The sequence below is a fragment of the Rana temporaria genome, chromosome 11 (assembly GCF_905171775.1).
Source record: "Rana temporaria chromosome 11, aRanTem1.1, whole genome shotgun sequence".
Lineage (NCBI taxonomy): Eukaryota > Metazoa > Chordata > Amphibia > Anura > Ranidae > Rana > Rana temporaria.
Genome location: NC_053499.1, coordinates 20,445,512 through 20,464,470, shown reverse-complemented (window position 1 = coordinate 20,464,470; position 18,959 = coordinate 20,445,512). Strand labels below are relative to the sequence as shown.

Sequence of the window (18,959 nt, the reverse complement as noted above, 5' to 3'; positions counted from 1 at the left end):
TTTTCTTTTTTAAGGTTGGGTTCACACCACAGTACGGAGCGGCTCACAGCAGGTGGTCCGGTGTGTCTCCATTAGGGTTGTCCCGATAGCGATACTAGTATCGGTATCGGGAACGATTCCGAGTATTTGCGGGAGTACTCGTATACCCACGATACCAAAATAGAATACTTCCCCGCCGCTGCATCCCCGCTTGGTTAATACGGCGGGGAACATTGCAGCATTCATTTGAATAGCTGTAGTCTTTCCCGCCGCGTATAGACACTCCCCCCTTGCTCGGGTGAACTGTCCAATCCCGAGCAAGGGGGAGTGTCTATACGCAGCGCGGCGCGAAAGACTACAGCTATTCAAAGCTGTAATGTTCCCCGCGCGTATTAACCAAGCGGGGATGCGGCGCGGCAGCGGGGATGCGGCAGCATGTAAGGTAAGGGGGACATGGCTGCTTTTTTGGGGGGGGATATGGGGGGGGGGGGTCATGGCTGGATATGGGGGGGGGGTGTCATGGCTGGATATGGGGGGGGGGGTGTCATGGCTGGATATGGGGGGGGGGGTGTCATGGCTGGATATGGGGGGGGGGGGGTCCTGGCTGGATATGGGGGGGGGGGGTGTCATGGCTGGATATGGGGGGGGGTGTCATGGCTGGATATGGGGGGGGACATGGCTGCATGTTATGGGGGGACATGGCTGCATGTTATGGGGGGACATGGCTGCATATATGGGGGGGACATGGCTGCATTTGGGGACACATTTAAAAAAAAGTATCGGTACTCGGTCCTAAAAAAAGTGGTATCGGGACAACCCTAGTCTCCATTCACCAATTTCAAGCCAAATTTCGGCTGAATTCGGACCTGAAACGGACCAAAAAACGCACAGGACTCCTGTCCAATTCGCACCGGAGCCGCTCCGGAGATGTGTGTGAACCGACTCCATAGAGAGCCGGTCACTATCTCCTGCTATGCAAATTGGATGAGATTAAACCACATGCAATTCCCAATAGTGTGAACCCAGCCTGAGGCTTTCTTTCCTCTATTTTCACCTAGTAGAACAAGCGCTCCAGAAGATGTATCCATTACAAGGATGAGACAAACCATTTAACACTGGCAGGGGTGCTCGCAATGATCAGCTTTATGTATCTTTAACCCAAAAGGGGAAAAATAACAACTTGCTGTAACTGCTTATAAAGTATTAGCTGGAGTTTGGCTTCAATTTGTTAGATAGTAGACACTGGTAGATTTGGATACACTAAAACTCCCCTGTCATTAGCATACACAATTAAATATCTTAGGAGCAGATCTAATTAGCACAATGGACACAGAATGCAATCACGGCAAGACACTTAAACATCCCATAATAGGCAGCCAGACTGGCTACCAAGCTCGAATTTACATCACCACAGTAGCAGACTTAATTAGCAACTCAACAGTCTGTTACACATTGAATGAGACATTCTCATTGACCTGTTGGGGGTCAGAATAAACCACCTGTAATATGTCAAGATCTCCTGCAATACATGAATTATCATTAATGTCCCATCTCATGTAATCCGAGATATCAGTTCTCAGTCATCCTGTGCCCAAAAGGGACTCCCGTTACAGTGATGACGTTTGATCTTCTTCCTATTCCCTCTGTGGTGGCAGTGAGTGGTCTTCAATACCAAAGAGAACAGTGATGTCCTTATTTCAGCAACACTTTATGCAGTATTGCAGGGGTTGACAAATTTGCTTGGAATCTAGGAGCCAGCTAAAAAAGTTAAGAGCCAGAAGACGCGCCCCGTCCCGACGAGCTTGCGCGCAGAAGCGAACACATACATGAGCAGCGCCCGCATATGTAAACGGTGTTCAAACCACACGTGAGATATCGCCACAATTGGTAGAGCGAGAGCAATAATTCTAGCCCTAGACCTCCTCTGTAACTCAAAACATGCAACCTGTAGAATTTTTTAAACCTCGCCTATGGAGATTTTAAACGGTAAAAGTTTGTCGGCATTCCACGAGCGGACGCAATTTTGAAGCGTGACATGTTGGGTATCAATTTACTCGGCGTAACATTATCTTTCATAATATTAAAAAAAATGGGGATAACTTTACTGTTGTCTTATTTTTTTAATTAAAAAAAGTGTAATTTTGTCCCAAAAAAGTGCGCTTGTAAGACCGCTGCGCAAATACGGTGTGACAAAGTATTACAACGATCGCCATTTTATTCTCTAGGGTGTTGGGATAAAAAATATATATAATGTTTGGGGGTTCTAATTAGAGGGAAGAAGATGGCTGTGAAAATAGTGAAAAATTACATTAGAATTGCTGCTTAACTTGTAATACCAACGGCCACCACCAGATGGCGCCAGCTTACACATCTGTTGGTAATAACTTGTAATACCAACGGCTCACCACCAGATGGCGCCAGCTCACAAAAAAAAACACTTTTTTTTTTTCCCCCCCCCCCCCCCCCTTTCAAAGCCAAGTCGCCAGGACCCCATTTCTAGTCGCCATGGCGACCGGGATTTGTCGAGCCCTGCAGTATTGTACTGTGAGTCCAGACCTTTATGGTGACACACCCACAAGGGGCGGGGTCCATGACAGTCCCGGGCTAACAGGAAGTGAGTTGAATAACGCTGGCTGTCATATTTGACCCAGAAGTGAAACAAGTGGCATACCGGATTTTCTATTTTAGGACAGCTCTGCGAATCAATTTTGTAAATTGGATTTCTGATTTAGCCTATTGTGAGAGAGTGTTGTAGTTAACAAAGATTCTTTATTTTAGATGTGGAAATCAGCAGCAGGACATAACATTTCCATCTCTGAAGAGGACAATGATGACTGGGAGACGGATCCAGATTTTGTGGTGAGTTTAGAAGAAGTATAAAATCTGAGCTTGCATTTTCCATATACTGCAGCGTACGGCTCTGTGTTCCTGCCCTAGCTGCTCCAATGTAATTCTCTATATTTTGACCAAATTATTTTGGGACATAAGGGGGGTAATCCACAAAAGAGATACGACGGCGTATCTACTGATACGCCGTCGTATCCCTGTTTCTATCTTTGGAACTGATCCACAGAATCAACAGTTTCCAAGAGATAGACAGAAGATCCGACATGTGTAATTGAATTACACTGTCGGATCTTAAAGCGGAGCTCCACCCTAAAGTGGAACTCCCGCTGATCGGAACCCTCCCCCCCTCCGGTGTCACATTTGACACCTTTCAGGGGGGAGGGGGGTGCAGATACCTGTCTAAAGACAGGTATTTGCACCCACTTCCGGCCAGACGCTACGGGCAAAAGACGGGCATTCCGTCACATCCCGTCTGTCGCCCGTTGTGTGCTGGGAACACTCGGCTCCCAACACACAGCGGGAGCCAATCGGCTGGCGCGACGCGACTCGCGAATGCGCCATAGGGAACCGGGCAGTGAAGCCGCAGCGCTTCACTTCCTGGTTCCCTGAGCGTGGATGGCGGGGGGAGCAGCAGAGAGACGAGCGATCGCTCGTGCTCTGCTGCGATCGGCGCTGGACTCCAGGACAGGTAAGTGTCCTAATATTAAAAGTCAGCAGCTGCAGTATTTGTAGCTGCTGGCTTTTAATATTATTTTCCCGTGGCACATCCGCTTTAAGGATGCAATTGTAGGCTGGCCGCTAGGTGGCGAGGCCATTGCGGCCAGCCTAGAATATGCAAATGAACACTTACGGCGATCCACGAACGTTCCGATGGGCCAGTCGTGCTAATTCTACGTCGTTTACGTCGAGTTACGCCGTGTAAAAATAGGGCTGAGTCCTATTTGACTAAGCCCTATTAAGTATGGCCGTCGTTCCTGCGTCGAAAATTCAAACTCTACGTCGTTTTGTAAGACGTCCGTGAATGGCGCTGGACGCCATTTACGTTACCGTCTAAGCAAATGACGTCGGAGCGACGTCTGTTGGCGCAATGCACGTCGGGTAATTTACCCGACGGAGCATGCGCAGCACGTCCGGCGCGGGAGCGCGCCTAATTTAAATGGGAATAGCCCATTTGTATTAGGAACGCCTTGCGCCGGACGGAGTTAAGTTACACAGCCGAAAATTTCCAGGTAAGTGCTTTGTGGATCGGCACCTAACTTGGGAGATTTGCAGCAGTGTAACTTAACTCTGAAAAGTTAAGTTGCGCTCGGCGGCTGTGGATCTGGCCCATGATAACTACAGAGTCTGTAATCAAACTTGCCGTGCAGCACCCAGGATTCCACACTATAACTAAACCATACAACACAACCCACCAAATCAAGTGTACAGTTAGTGATGTTTTCCCCCTTCTGTACATAAATATTTGATTTCCGTCTGTAAACCCCCATATTTTTTTTTTTTTCTTTTTCCTTTCAGCAAGTTAGTATTATAAATTAACAATGTCCTTACAATATGAACATGTAGGGATTGATTTCAAAACGCAACAAATAAATTCTGTGCCAAAGGGCTTTCCTCCCTTCCCAAAATGAAAAAAACAAACGTACAGCCATTAATGTCTAAATCGCTGGCAACAAGTGAATGCACCCCTAAGTGAAGATGTCCAAATTGGACTCAAAGTGTCAACATTTTGTGTGGCCCCCATTATTTTGCAGCATTGCCTAAACCCTCTTGGGCATGGAGTTCACCAGAGCTTCACAGGTTGCCATTGGAGTCCTCTTCCACTCCTCCATGATGACATCACAGAGCTGGTGTATGTTAGAGATCTTGCGCTCCTCCACCTTTTGTTTGAGGATGCCCCATAGATGCACAATAGGGTTAAGGTCTGGAGACATGCTTGGCCAGTCCATCACCTTTACCCTCCGCTTCTTTAGCAAGGCAGTGGTCATCTTGGAAGTGTGTTTGGGGTTGTCACCATGTTGGAATACTGCCTTGTAGCCCAGTCTCTAAAGGGAGGGGATCATGCTCTGCTTCAGTATGTCACAGTACATGTTGGCATTCATGGTTCCCTCAATGAACTGTAGCTCTCCAGTGCCGGCAGCACTCATGCAGCCCCACCCCATGACACTCCCACCACTGTGCTTGACTGTAGGCAAGACACACTTGACTTTGTACTCCTCACCTGGTTGCTGCCACACGCGCTTGACACCATCTGAAACAAATACGTTTATCTTGGTCTCATAACATGGTTGCAGTAATCGCTGTCCATAGTCTGCTTGTCTTCAGCAAACTGTTTGCAGGCTTTCTTGTGCATCCTCTTTTAGAAGAGGCTTCCTTCTTGGGTGACAGCCATGTTAACCAGTTTGATGCAGTGTGCGGCGTATGGTCTGAGCACTGACAGGCTGACCCCTTACCCCTTCAACCTCTGCAGAAAGACTGGCAGCACTCGTACGTCTATTTCCCAAAGACAACCTTTGGATATGAGCAGTTTAGACTACCCCCCCCCCCCCCCCCCCCCCCCCCCGCCAACCTTCACTTCCTTTTCCATAGCCAAGAAGGAAGTCGGAGGAAATCCCTGCAAATTAAGGGAATTCATTGGGGACCCCAAGGTAACCAGGACTAGTGTCCCCATTGGAAGGTTTCCCCTCTATTACTTCTGGGGACAACCCAAAATTTGGGATTTCACAGCATCTCCCCGCTGGAATGTACTCCCAAGGGAGAGGGCGAGCACGCTGACTATCTCCAGCCAGAACGGCTCGGATGATGGGGGCAAGCTTACTGAGGAGGAACAGGATGTGAGAAATTCTGACAAAGGGAAAAAAAACATTTAAAGGTAAATCGAACGGAAAGGTAAGTGAACCAACAATACACATAAAAAACAAACCTTTACAACCCCTTAATGAGCTCAGTTGTATGGACTGATGCATGTTTCTATATAAATAGTTAATGAAATAAGGCTTTAAATATGACCATGATGGCATACCAGCCTTAGGCACAGCGAGAATCATGGGATTAACCGGTAACTCCAAGGAAAAAGCCAGAATCGGCTGGAGAGATGATCAGTGTGGAGAGGTTGTACAGCAGATTCCAAAAAGCCGACTCGCAGTAAGTGGCCCACAGTTGGGCATGAAATGGCATGTACGTCTGGTATGCTATTATGGTCATCTTTACAGTGTCCCTGAGCTTTTTACCACAGCATCATTTATTTTAAAGAGCCATTTCATTTGTCCTTATGTGCTCAATAAAAAAATTCACTGGTCCCTGTGGATACATTAATTATTTAATGAACTATTTCTATAGAAACATGCATTAGTCCATCTAGCTGAGCTCATTAGCTGTGCTCTAACACTTATCTAGTGACCACCTACCAACGGCGCTCTTGTTTGAGTTTTTGAATGAGCAGCGAGGGCAAGGGGCTGGATTTGCATTCAGTCGATTTATTTTTTATTTATTTTTGCCCATAATATTAATCACCTTGTCTCCGTTTAATAGAATGATCTATCCGAGAAGGAACAAAGATGGGGAGCAAAGACCGTGCAAGGATCTGGTCATCAGGAACACATCAAGTAAGTGAACCATTTATATTGGTGTGGTGCCTTTACTACCAAATGTAAAAAGGTACTTCAGCAAAGTGTGAAAACATAATGTTCCTCTGTGTTTAAAAGGTTGAGACAGGATGTCATAGATACTCAATTGCATAGGCATGTATGGGGGCACTTTCCAGCACCCAATCCTTTCTGAAATAAGTGCAATGCATCTTTACTCAAACCTTTTTTTTAAAGAGGACTTTCTAGTAAATGAAATATTAGAGGGAAGGCAAGCAGAAGAGAATGACTAGTCATTGGTATTGCCTATACAGTGGAACCTTGGATTACGAGCATAATCCATTCCAGGAGAATGCTCGTAATCCAAAGAACTCTCATATCCAACCAAGTTTCCCCATATAAGTCAATGGAAATGAAACTTGTTCCACGTTGACTTCTATGGCATGCAATACCGCATGTGGACAGAGACTCGGAAATACTCAGACCATTTGGCTGCATTTAGAAACGCTCAGGAACAGAGTATTTCCGAACGGCTTGGGCGCCCCCACACCTCTGGCCAAATGCGGTACTGCACACCGCAGGGGCTTGAATGCTTCTTGTTTTGTGAAACACTCGCAAACCGAGTCAGAATTAAAAAAAAAAAAAAAGCTTGTATTTCAAAATGCTCATTGACCGTGTTACTCGCAATCCGAGGTTCCACTGTATAGGTTCCTTGCAGCTGACTTGCTATGCCTGCACTTTCTTTGTGTGGAGACAGCCATCTTGATGCATGCTCAGGACTTTGCTTCCTCATGCCAGAGCTGTTCTCCTGAAGACTGATTATCTAATAACCAGTAGGGGAATTAAGAAGCTACAGGAGAGTTGTAGGTATAACATACTCCATGGAGATCCTTCCATTACAGATCTTCAGGTATAGCTTTCTCTCTAACCAGGAGAACGGTGAGAAGCACCAAATCTCAATCAAAATATCAGGACATTAGCAGTCAGACAACAGTACCCTAGGCAGTGGGTTGTCAGCGCCTGGGGCGAGGCAAGTAGTTTGCGCCCCCCTGACCCATGGACTTACCTATTTTCAGCTATCTCTAGTCTGGTCACATGATCCACTATGTGAGAGAGCGGTGACTGTAGGGAAGAGGAGAGCGTGCTTGATAATGACCGGTAAAGCCTGGAGTGGTGACATCATGCATATGTTCCTATGTCCCATCTGCTGTTGGCGCTCCCTCCTCTTCACACTAGTGACAGCGCCCCTCTAAATTTTGCACCCGGGGCGGTGGCCCCCCTCGCACCCCCCACACTATGCCACTGACCCTAGGTCTTGCAAATCAGACATACAGCTATGAAGCCCAAGATTACTAAGGTATTACTATTTAAGGAGGAATTCAGGTAAATCTCCAGGTTACTATTTGGTCTCAAAAATTTATAGATTTTCCCTATAACAGCAAATCTTTGAGTTCAGGTCCACTTAAAGCAGTGTTTCTCAATTCCAGTCCTCAGGCCCCCCCAACAGGTCAGGTTTTCCGGATTTCCATTATTTTGCACAGGTGATTTGATCAGTTTCACTGCCTTAGTAATCACCACAGCCTTTTCATCTGAGGGAAATCCTGAAAACCTGACCTGTTGGGGGGGCCTGTGGACTGGAATTGAGAAACACTGACTTAAAGCAACAACTCCACCAAAAGAAAATGCATTTTCATTGGAATGATGGGGTATTTGATACTTTTCCAGGATGTCACCCAACCCCTAGCTAATTTTTTTTAACATTTTTAAGCTGTGCTGTGTGTTCTCTCAAATCTGTATTTCCAGTTCGAATTTTAAACAATATCTATAATTGTGATACCTCTCTGATTTTTGTCCCAGCATCCACACACTGAGGGAAAATGTCTCTCAGGAACACCAGAACCTGAAAGAACAAGAACTGGAGTCTGGACCCAAAGCTTCTCATGGTTATGGAGGAAAGTTTGGTGTAGAGAAGGACCGCATGGACAAGGTGGGTACAAGGCCTCTGAACACTTTGAGGATGGTTTTTGGAGTACAACATGGTGATGAGTTTTAATTTCAGTGACTTGGAGAGTGGGATTTGGGGTCTGTGTCAATGGGATTTTGTTTACATCAGAACTGCTTCTCTTACTAATACAAGTCGATAGGAAAGCAAAAGAAACTGGTTGATGCAGCTTAGGAGGTCAATTACCGGTCAAATAGACTTTTCAAACTGCAAATCTTCTCAGAAACGTCTTAAAGGATAAGTTGACCTTTCCCAACATGTCACACCGGTATTTAGGGGGTAAAATGTTGAGCATTTATTGCCATCCACCCCCCAATTTGCCCTTCCCTGTGACAGCGGGTCGGGGGCCTTCTCCCCACACTCACTGTTCCAAGTTGAAAACAGTGCAGGGTCTTGCCCACATGGCCACATCATACATTCAGAGGAGAAAGCCTTTCATTACTGTGTGGAGTTACAGACAGAAGAACAGGAAGTGAGGATTTCTCAGAAGAAATAAGGACATTTAAAAGCAAAATGGAAGGATGAGGTAAGTGAAGGAGGACTGCACTAAGGTAAAGGAAGCTATTTAGGGGGGGAAAAAATATTACCTTTACAACCCCTTTAAATGTAACCATATTGCTACACTTAGAGGCTCCTCTCTTCTCTTTTACACTCAGTTGTGACATGACGCTACTCTTGTATCAAGACATCGCTTGTATATTAAGCCCTTTAATAGTAATCAGAGTTTTACAATCTGTTGGTTTTGGAAAGCCTAATGCCCCGTGCACACGATCGGGCTTTAGCCCGACCAAACTCACATTGGTGTTCCAAAGGAATAGAGAACATTAGGGTTGTCCCGATACTAGTATCGGTATCGGGACCGATACCAAGCATTTCCCCCGAGTACTTGTACTCGGGGGGGAAAATGCTCCGATACTTCACCCGATGCCTAACTTTCCCTGTATCCATCTCCAGTTCCCCCATCCGTTCTGCTCTCTTCCTCCATGCTCCTGTGTGTCCCCCCCCCTCCGTGCTGCTGCCATTCTGCTTACTCCCTCCATGCTCTGTGTCCCCCCTCCGTGCTGCTGCCCGTCTGCTCTCTTCCTCCATGCTCCTGTGTCCCCCCTCCGTGCCGCTGCCATTCTGCTTACCCCCTCCGTGTTGCAGCTGTCCTCCGTTCTGTTCTCCCCCTCTGTGCCATAGCTGTCCTCCGTTCTGTTCTCCCCCTCCTTGCCCCAGCTGTCCTCCGTTCTGTTCTCCCCCTTTGTGCCGCAGCTGTCCTCGGTTCTGTTCTCCCCCTTTGTGCCGCAGCTGTCTTCGGTTCTGTTCTCCCCCTTTGTGCCGCAGCTGTCCTCGGTTCTGTTCTCCCCCTTTGTGCCGCAGCTGTCCTCTGTTCTGTTCTCCCCCTTTGTGCCCCAGCTGTCCTCCGTTCTGTTCTCCCCCTCCGTGCCCCAGCTGTCCTCCGTTCTGTTCTCCCCCTCCGTGCCCCAGCTGTTCCGTTTCCTCCTCCGCCCCCTCTGTCAGGATGGAGAGCGGCGGTAAGAGCCGCTAAACCCGGCTCCTACCTTTTCTGAAGGAACAGTCAGTGATCACTGAATCTGTCCATTCATATAACTGAGCAACGTAAACTGTGTTTACAATGCTTCATTTTATGAATGGATAGGAACCTCTGTCTCCTGTCCATTCATTTCCAGTGCAGCTGAGAAAGGGACTGGGGAATCTGTGTCCTTAGTCCCTTTCTCTGTCTTTAAAGGGGAGATGGCAGAGGTCTGTTAAGACCCCTGATATCTCTCCAAAGACCCCCAACAGGGCTGATTGAAAAAAAAAAATTGCAATAAATATAAAAAAAAAATATGTAAATAATAATAAAAAAAAAAACACACTGACAATCCACCCCCCCCCCTAAAAAACAAAACAAAAACAAAAAAAATGACATAAAAAAAAGAATCTGTATTGGCGCGTACTTGGGAAAAAAAGTATCGGTACTTGTACTCGGTCTCAAAAAAGTGGTATCGGGACAACCCTAGAGAACATCTTCTCTATGTAAACTCCGATGGGGCATGCACACGGTTGGAACTTCCGATATAAACAGTCTGTCAGACTTAATCGATCGGAAATTCCGATCATGTGTACGGGGCATGAGTGGATGAATATAAGAACGATGTGTTTTTTTTTCTGTGAGCAAGTAAATGTCTTGATGGGATTAGAAGGTTTAAATGCCAACAAAGCAGTCTCTAGTACTCGAGTATTTGAATAGTTGTATAGCAAAATCCAATGTATTTCACACTTTTTTTGTTTTGTTTTTTTTGTTTTTTAATACTCTGATCTTGATTTCAGCTTCCAGAATATTTCGTAAAATTTATGCACGAGACCCATTGCAAGAAGCAAAGCAAAATATTTGTGGAGGCTTCTTGTTAATTAGAATGCCCTTGATTTCAAATTGTGTACTGTGCATTCTTGGTGTGTGGTACATACTTCCTACGAGTGAGTGAATGCCATCGCTAGGCATGGAGGTTTAGAATGGCAGGCGAGGCTTCTGAAGGATTAGAGTTCATTGTTTCTCGCTTTGGTGGCTCTGTGACTAATGGGTCATGGAGGGCAGCTTGCTGTGCTGCTATTGAGCCAGGAAACGGCCATCAAACAAGAGGATATCCTAATACAGGCACTCCAGTGTAGTTGGAGGATCGGCTTTGCCTCATGCTGAGTCATTTCACTGTTCAGAGGAGTTCTGCTCAGCATAGGAAGTGGTTGGGGGAATGATCTCCAATTCCAGGCTGAGTCTGGCAAGCATTAGACTTTCCTGTCATCGTATGCCAAGCTTCTGTCACATGACCAGATCTACAGCTAGCAAGATGGAGGGCAACTCATTTCCTAAATGTGGAGGAGAGGAAGCCTCATGTCTATAGCCACCGATTAATGTGACGCTAAACAATATCCTTATTCTCCAAAATGAATCCATATACCGTATTTATCGGGGTATTGCGCGCTCCGGCGTATAGCGCGGACCCCTAATTTTGACCCTAAAATCCTGTAATTTTTTTTTACTACTTACAGTTTTGGTGTCTTGCCCGGCGGCCTCGTCCGGTCCGGCGTCCGTCTGCGGCCTCGGTGGTGTCCTCCTGGCTTCTCCCGCGCTGTCTTCATGTCGAATTCCCGCGCTCAGTTTGAAGCCTCCACCGACGTATACCGAGCGCAGTACACTTGGCTATATTCGGCCAGGCTCGGCTTCTCACGCATAAACGTCACAGAGCGTGACTACGAGCGAAGCCGAGCCTGGCCGAATGTACCCGAGTGTACTGCACTCGGTATATGTCGGCGCAGGCATTCAAACACAGCGCGGGTATCGGCGTATATGGCGCACCCACGATTTTGCCCTGAAAAGTGCGCGATATACGCTGATAAATACGGTACTTGCTATGTTTTCTGCCTCCCTTGTGATGTCCTCATTGAGCTCCTGAACCTCATGCCTAGTACACATGATTGTTTTTACCGTCGGGAAAACTGCCGTGGTTTCCTTTGGCCGGGAAAACCGGCCGTGTGTATGCTCCTTGGCAGTTTTCCCGACAGGAAAACGGCGTTTTAAAAAAATGAGAACATGCTCTTCTTTTTTTTTTTTTTTTTTTTTTCTCGCTGCAGATCGCAGCGTTCCCCCCCCCCCCCCCCCCCCCCCCCCAGCAGTTTTCCTATGGGAAACATTGCGACGGAGCATACACACGGCCGCTTTTCCCGACCAAAGTTCTCCTGGCAGTTTTCCTGTCGGGGGAAAACCGGTCCTGTGTACTTGCTCCGTAAGTTGCGGCGGCGTAGCGTAAATCGGCCGGCGGAAGCCCGCCTAATTCAAATTTGGATCAGGGTGGCGTGTTCTATGTAAATTTACTGAAAAAATAGTACTACAGCGCTACTAAATACTTAATAATATATGACATCAAAAAAATTCCTAAATAATAAACACAGCATATGATATGTTAGTCAAACAAAAAAGTGAAAAATCAATAGTATTAATATGCCCTGGATTTCAACTTCTGTGATGTGAAAACATAACCACAAACCATGAGTGATTAAAATCGGTACATGTGTCAATAAAATTAGTCCAAATGCATACTATATGCATGCAACTACAATACACCTCCTGTGTGCAAGTGCCGTGTACTGGCTTGAAAGATGGGTATGGGGTGACCAGGTTCTACAGACTCCAAGCTGATTGCTTCACATATGAGTATGAAATCTTCCACAGTTGTGCAGCTCATGTGAGAAACAGAGACAAAAGGAAAAAACCTCATTGCGCAGATACACAAAACCATATGGAAACAATTTGACAGGCTTGAAATAGGTCACACTCACGAATCCACCAATTTATATCAGCAAACAATCCTCATTTGGCTGCTCAGCATACGATGTGTCTCATTCGGATGTGTAATCCGTCCTGTTCGTAGCTCCTCCCTCACGCGTTGCGTCACTGGACACGTGACTTAGTCATGGGTAACCAGATGTGTTATTGAACCGCAGCACTTGGGTCTCCTGGCAGATACGGCTGTGCTATGTGTCAGTACTGTATAGATCTAATAGAACAGACCTATGGGAGGCATTCTACCTCCAGACCTGTGTAGTTAACTTTTCTTGTCCTATTTCGCACCTTAATTGTGTTTTCTATGGGCCACACCGGTGTTGGTTAGATTTACTAAGCAGTATTTTTTTATTTTTCTCTTTTCTTGCAGTCTGCGGTTGGACATGAATACCTGACGAAGCTTTCCAAGCACTGTTCCCAGTCTGATTCAGCGAAAGGCTTTGGTGGAAAGTTCGGTGTCCAGACAGACCGAGTGGATAAGGTGAGATTGTAGTCCCGATTAATTGTAAGGAATTTTAAAGATAAATTTTTAATTTTTTTTGGCAGAGTAGCGAGAGAACTCCTCCTTCTTTTTCTCTGCTCTTTGTGACCCCATTCAATGGATTTCCCTCATTTCCTGTCTGAATCCCTCCAGTTGGGACACACAAGGTTAAGAATCTCTAAGGTTATGGTTTACTTTCCCAGTGACTACCACCCCACTCATAGTTTGTCTTGCTGCCAGCGGTCGGTCATAGACTTGTGGAAAAAAATAAAAATGATTAACCTTTTTTACTTTTCCCAAATTAAAAAAAAAAAATGGGGTATGTATGCCTAAGTTTGATTAACCCTTTCACTCCCAGAGGCGTTTTTTGCATGCTCTGGTTTTTTTTTTGTGCTCCTGATCTTCAGCCTGAAGATTACTTAAACCCCCCCCCCCAACCCCTTTTTTTACAGACAGTCCCCGGGTTGTGACCGAGAGGTTCTGTAGATTGATTCTTAAGTTGAATTTGTATTCATGTTGAAACAAGTACACTTTTTTTTTTTTTTTTTTTCCCAATGCAACTCTAGCTCAAAAATTTTGTTTTAACCACTTAACCCCCGGGACCATATTGCTGGTCAAAGACCAGAGCGCTTTTTGCGATTCGGCACTGCGTCAATTTAACTGACAATTGTGCGACGTGGCTCCCAAACAAAATTGCCGTCCTTTTTTCCCCACAAATAGAGTTTTCTTTTGGTGGTATTTGATCACCTCTGCGTTTTTTTTTTTTTTTTTTTTTTTTTTTGTGCTATAAACAAAAATAGAGCGACATTTTTGAAAAAATGTTTTTCTTTTTAGTGTGTGTGTGTGTGTGTGTGTGTGTGTGTGTGTGTGTGTGTGTATATATATATATATTTTTTTTTTCCTCGGTTTAGGCCAATATGTATTCTACCTATTTTTCGTATAAAAAAAAATAGCAATAAGCGTTTGCTTTGCGTAAAAGTTATAGCGTTTACAAAATAGGGGGTAGTTTTATGGCATTTTTATTATTTTTTTTTTTACTAGTAATTGCGGCGATTAGCGTTTTTTTATTTTTTTTATTTTTCCTCTTCGGTACTGCAACATTATGGCGGACACTTTTGACACATTTTTAGGACCATTGGCATTTTTATAGCGATCGGTGCTATAAAAATGCATTAGATTACTATAAAAATGCCACTGGCAGGGAAGGGGTTAAGTATGTTCCCTGGGTGTGTTCTAACTGTAGGGGGGGTGGACTCACTAGGGGAAATGACTGATCGCTGTTCATACATTGTATGAACAGAGCGTCAGGCATTTCTCCCCTGACAGGACCGGGAGCGGTGTGTTTACACACACATAGCGGAGGGTCCTCGCTCTGTAACGAGCGATCGCATGTGCCCGACGACGATCGCGCCCGCCGAGGGCACGGGAGTCGGGGGTTGCTGGGCGAGGTGACGTATAGCTACGTGCTCTCGCCCAGCAGAGCCGACCTGCTGCCGTGTAACTGCGGCGGCTGGTCGGCAAGCGGTTAAATGGCATTGAGATACCATTTCAATACCTGCCCATAGTCATATGACGTCCTCGGCTTCCCGGCGGTATAGGGGGTGCGCGCCGCGTCTCGGAGGAGCCGATGCGTGCACCCAGCAGCTGTGATGTCCCACAGTTAGAATTACTCCCTAGGTAACGCATTTAACCCCTTGATTGCCCCTAGTGTTAACTCCTTCCCAGCCAATGACATTTATACAATAATCAGTGCATTTTTATAGCACTGATCGCTGTATAAATGTGAATGGTCCCAAAATAGTGTCAAAAGTGTCCGCAATGTCAGTCACAATAACAATCGCAGATCACCGCCATTTACTAGTAAACAAAATAAAAAATGCCTTAAATCAATAACCTATTTTGTAGGCGCTATAACTTTTGTGCAAACTAATAAATATAGTGTGTGTGTGTGTGTGTGTGTGTGTGTGTGTGTTTTTTTTTTTTTTACCAAATATATGTAGAAGAATACAAAAAAACGGTAAAAAATATTGTGGGAGGGTTGGGGTTTCAATTGTCACACTTTTGTTTTTATAGCGCAAATAATAAAAGCCACATAGGTGATCAAATATCACCAAAAGAAAGCTCTGTTTGTGGGGAAAGAAATCATAAAAAATTTATTTGGGTACAGTGTTGCATGACCGCGCAATTGTCATTTTAAAATGGCCTGGGCATGAAGGGGGTGAAAATGCCTGGTATTGAAGTGGTTAAAGTGGTGCCACCTACTTTGCATCGTTAAAGCACTCGTCTTTGTTTCGCTAGGACAAGCATTTATAGTGAAATTATCAGGCTTTAAAGCAGAACTCTGAGCAAATACATTTAATAAGGTGCAGCATGAAGATCCTATTTCTTGCCATCCCGCCCACTTTTACAAACCTGATGGAAATAGGTCATCTTCTTCTATAGCCAAGAGCTCTGTAGACTCCCAAGTTGAACAATTCTGTGGATGTCACAGTGACATGTTTGCTCTGTTAGCAAGTTAAAGGAGAAAATCATTTGTCGGGCCCCGGAATCCAGTCTGACAGACAAACGGAGGAGACATTAATTTTCCTTCAGCAAGAGCAATCCTTATTCACTTGAAGCCTTTGACTGATACAGCAAGGTAGCCGAGCCAGATGTTGCAAGTATCAGAAGCTTACTTGTCTTAACCCCTTCCCGCCGACCGTACACATATATGCGTCCTCACGGAAGTGGGTCTGTTTTTTTTCGTGAGGCATAACTTTCTTTGTACTCAGGCCGTCTTTAAGGCAGTGCAAAAGGGGCAGCTGCCCTGGGCCCTGTCATTGTTGTGGGGCCCAAAGCAGCTGCCTCATAATTGCCAACTATTCCAGTTTAAATTTCCTTGAAGATTTAGTCATGTGCTGTGTCCTGATATCTCAGTGTGAAGTGCTGCTACTAATGCTGCCCAGCTCTGCCCTATTGTGTGCAGATGATTCACCTGCAGACCCTGTGTTTACATGTAAATAAGGGGAGTTTTTATATGTAAATAGCGGCAGGATTCATATGTAAATAGCTGAGGACGGCGGCATTCATATGTAAATAAAGGCGGAATTCATATGTATATCATGCCCCTCTGCAGTGAAGAGATGATGTTGTGCTGTAACCTCTAGCAACCAATCAACAAGAAGAAATCATGTGCTGTAACATCTAGCAACTAATCAGTGAGCAGCAATGTGTGCTGTAACCTCTAGCAACCAGTCATTAAGTGGTAATGACATGCTGCAATCACTGATGCAGTAAACTGATTTTAAGTCTAGCTGATATTTATTGTATGTCTCGAAGCAGGTGGAGAGCAAAATTGCATGGAGGGGGCGGGGGGGGGGGGCGCCCATGGTCCAATCAACATTAAAGACGGCCGTGTTTGTACTGAGAGCGCACTGCACCGCGCGCTCCTTACCAAAATAGAGACCCAGCTCTCACCGAGAGCCCTTATTGGGACCCGGGTTTTCCGGATCCGGGCAGGGCCAATCCTAGGCAGGGTGCATTGCACCCAGGTGCATGCAGAGGGTGGGGGCTCCTCTTCCTGACATGAGAGTTCTAGTTTTCAGTGAGTGCTGATGTGCAAGAATACATTTCCTAACACTGGGAGTCTTAGATCCCGCACTGTCTCCACCAACTCCAGTTGGAATGCCTCCCACTCCCATCTCTATCTCAGGCTGCACAGAGAGAGAATCGAGGTGAGTCAGTGTTCTGTGTTCTGTGTGCTGGGGGTTGGCACCCCCAGCATCCCTTTACACGTGCTCTGGACTGCCCCTGCCCTAGATGTTTTATGGTATGATAGATTTCATAGGATACACAGCCCCTGCCCATTCCTGCGCCTAGTCCATCTACAGATGTGATGTATAATGAGATGTAAAGGGGAGGAGTTGGTAAAATGACAACGCCCATGTGGGGGTGCCAGAAATATTTCTGCACCCAGGCGCCTGTGACCCTAGGATCGGCCCTGGATCCGGGTCATCTGATCGCTAAGACAATAAAAAAATCGAGGTTTTGGGCCAGATTCCTTTTTGAAAAAAAATAATCAGGAGATATCCATTAACATTTACCACCAAATGAAAAACAAGGTATAATTCACCTAGCTACGCATAGTAGTTGTGACGATCTGTACAGTTTATCTGACGCATGTCAAATTTTCAAAATTGTGCTTGGGCATTAACATTTGTTTGAGGCCCCTTTCACACTTGTACGACTTTTCCCACGATTTGGGACTGCAAAGTCGCATGACAAGTCGTTCCCCATGATTTCCAATGACAATCATTCATAATAGTACGACTTCAAGTCTTGCCGACTTCAAAGTAGTCAAACTACTTTGGTCCGACTTTGACAGGCATTCGCTGAAATCGCAGCAAAAGTCATGTCAAAATCGCGGCGAATTCAAGCAACTTTGCAGTCGCAGTAGTGTGAAAAGGGGCCTTACCCTTAGGTCGGAAGTGGTTAACCTCAAATGTAAGGTCCGCTTATAGTCGACCACCCCCCCATGTAAAATCCGGCATTCTTGGTTGAGATGCATGACACTAACCTGTATTGCAATGAAGACCAGTGCCGATCCTGACCTCCCTGGGGCCCTAAGCAAAATGACACGTCACATTAAAGTTGAGAAGCGGGGGGTTGGGGGGCGCTGCTGACATGCCACATTAAAGATTGAAGTTGAGAAGCGGGGGGAGGGGGTGTTCTTCTGTCAGAACTGACATCTTGCATTAAAGTGAGAAGCGGGGGGTGCTGGCTTCTTACCTCTTCTCCCATGCAGCCAGCGAGTTGAGAAGTGGGGTGGGGGGCCGAAAATGACTTCGCACCAGGTGGGGCCTCTAGTAATTTGGGGGGCCCTCCGCAGCTTTGCTGGGCCCTAAGCGGCTTGCATAGTGAGCCTATAGGGCGGATCGGCCCTGTTGAAGACCATGTATGTATACCAATTCTGAAAAATAAATACCGATACCTTTTTTGTTGGATAAAAAAATCCGGCATTCTAAACTCTTCCAATCCTTGGTAGGAAGGGGTTGGAGGAGGATCTGGGCACACTAACGGAGGAGGTTTGGCAGCGTATTCCAGGGCAGATATCGATTTTCCTATCCCCTAGGGCAGTGATGGTGAACCTTGGCACCCCAGATATTTTGGAACTATATTTCCCATGATGCTCAAGCACTCTGCAGTGTAGTGGAGCATCATGGGAAATGTAGTTCCAAAACATCTGGGGTGCCAAGGTTCGCCATCACTGGCCTAGGTTGTCTCAATTGTTCCTTGTATATAATGCAAATCACGCTCTTCAAACTGCTTCGGTATTGACAAGTAGTAGTAGATCCTATAAATGGGGTTTTTCAAACGCACGTTGCTTTAGACCTGTTTTGTATGTATCTTGGATAGTTTGGAAGAGGATGTATAATCGGATTGGATTGGGGCATCAGTCTCCTTGCCCACAAACTTATAGCTTTAAAGTGGATCTCTCCACATCCCCCTACATTTGATTAGAAGACTGGTGTACTCGTGTAAACTCTATCTTCCTGCAGGAGCTCTACATTTTTCAACCTAGGAATACCTGTAAATAAGTTTGGGAGATGTGGCTGGCTGTCCAGCTGCTGTAAGGAGGGAGTGGTGGGGGGTGTGGTTTTACTGGCGCTGTGTAGGTCTATGGATACACACAGCCTGGCTCAGGCGTGCACCTGCATAGGTGCCCCCTTAGAACACATCTTGTTGAACGGGCACCCGGAGGAACGA

At 45.9% G+C, this 18,959-nt stretch overlaps 1 protein-coding gene across 2 annotated transcripts in view; it reads left to right on the top strand.

Moving 5' to 3' along the window:
• CTTN (cortactin) overlaps window positions 1–18,959 on the top strand; it is a 70,507-nt gene that overhangs the window by 20,380 nt on the left and 31,168 nt on the right. For both annotated transcript variants that reach the window (XM_040328120.1, XM_040328119.1), the window contains exons 2-5: window positions 2,758–2,838; window positions 6,355–6,428; window positions 8,265–8,394; window positions 13,104–13,214. In XM_040328120.1, coding sequence (XP_040184054.1) covers window positions 2,758–2,838; window positions 6,355–6,428; window positions 8,265–8,394; window positions 13,104–13,214 — 396 coding nt within the window. The remainder of the gene's footprint in view (window positions 1–2,757; window positions 2,839–6,354; window positions 6,429–8,264; window positions 8,395–13,103; window positions 13,215–18,959) is intronic.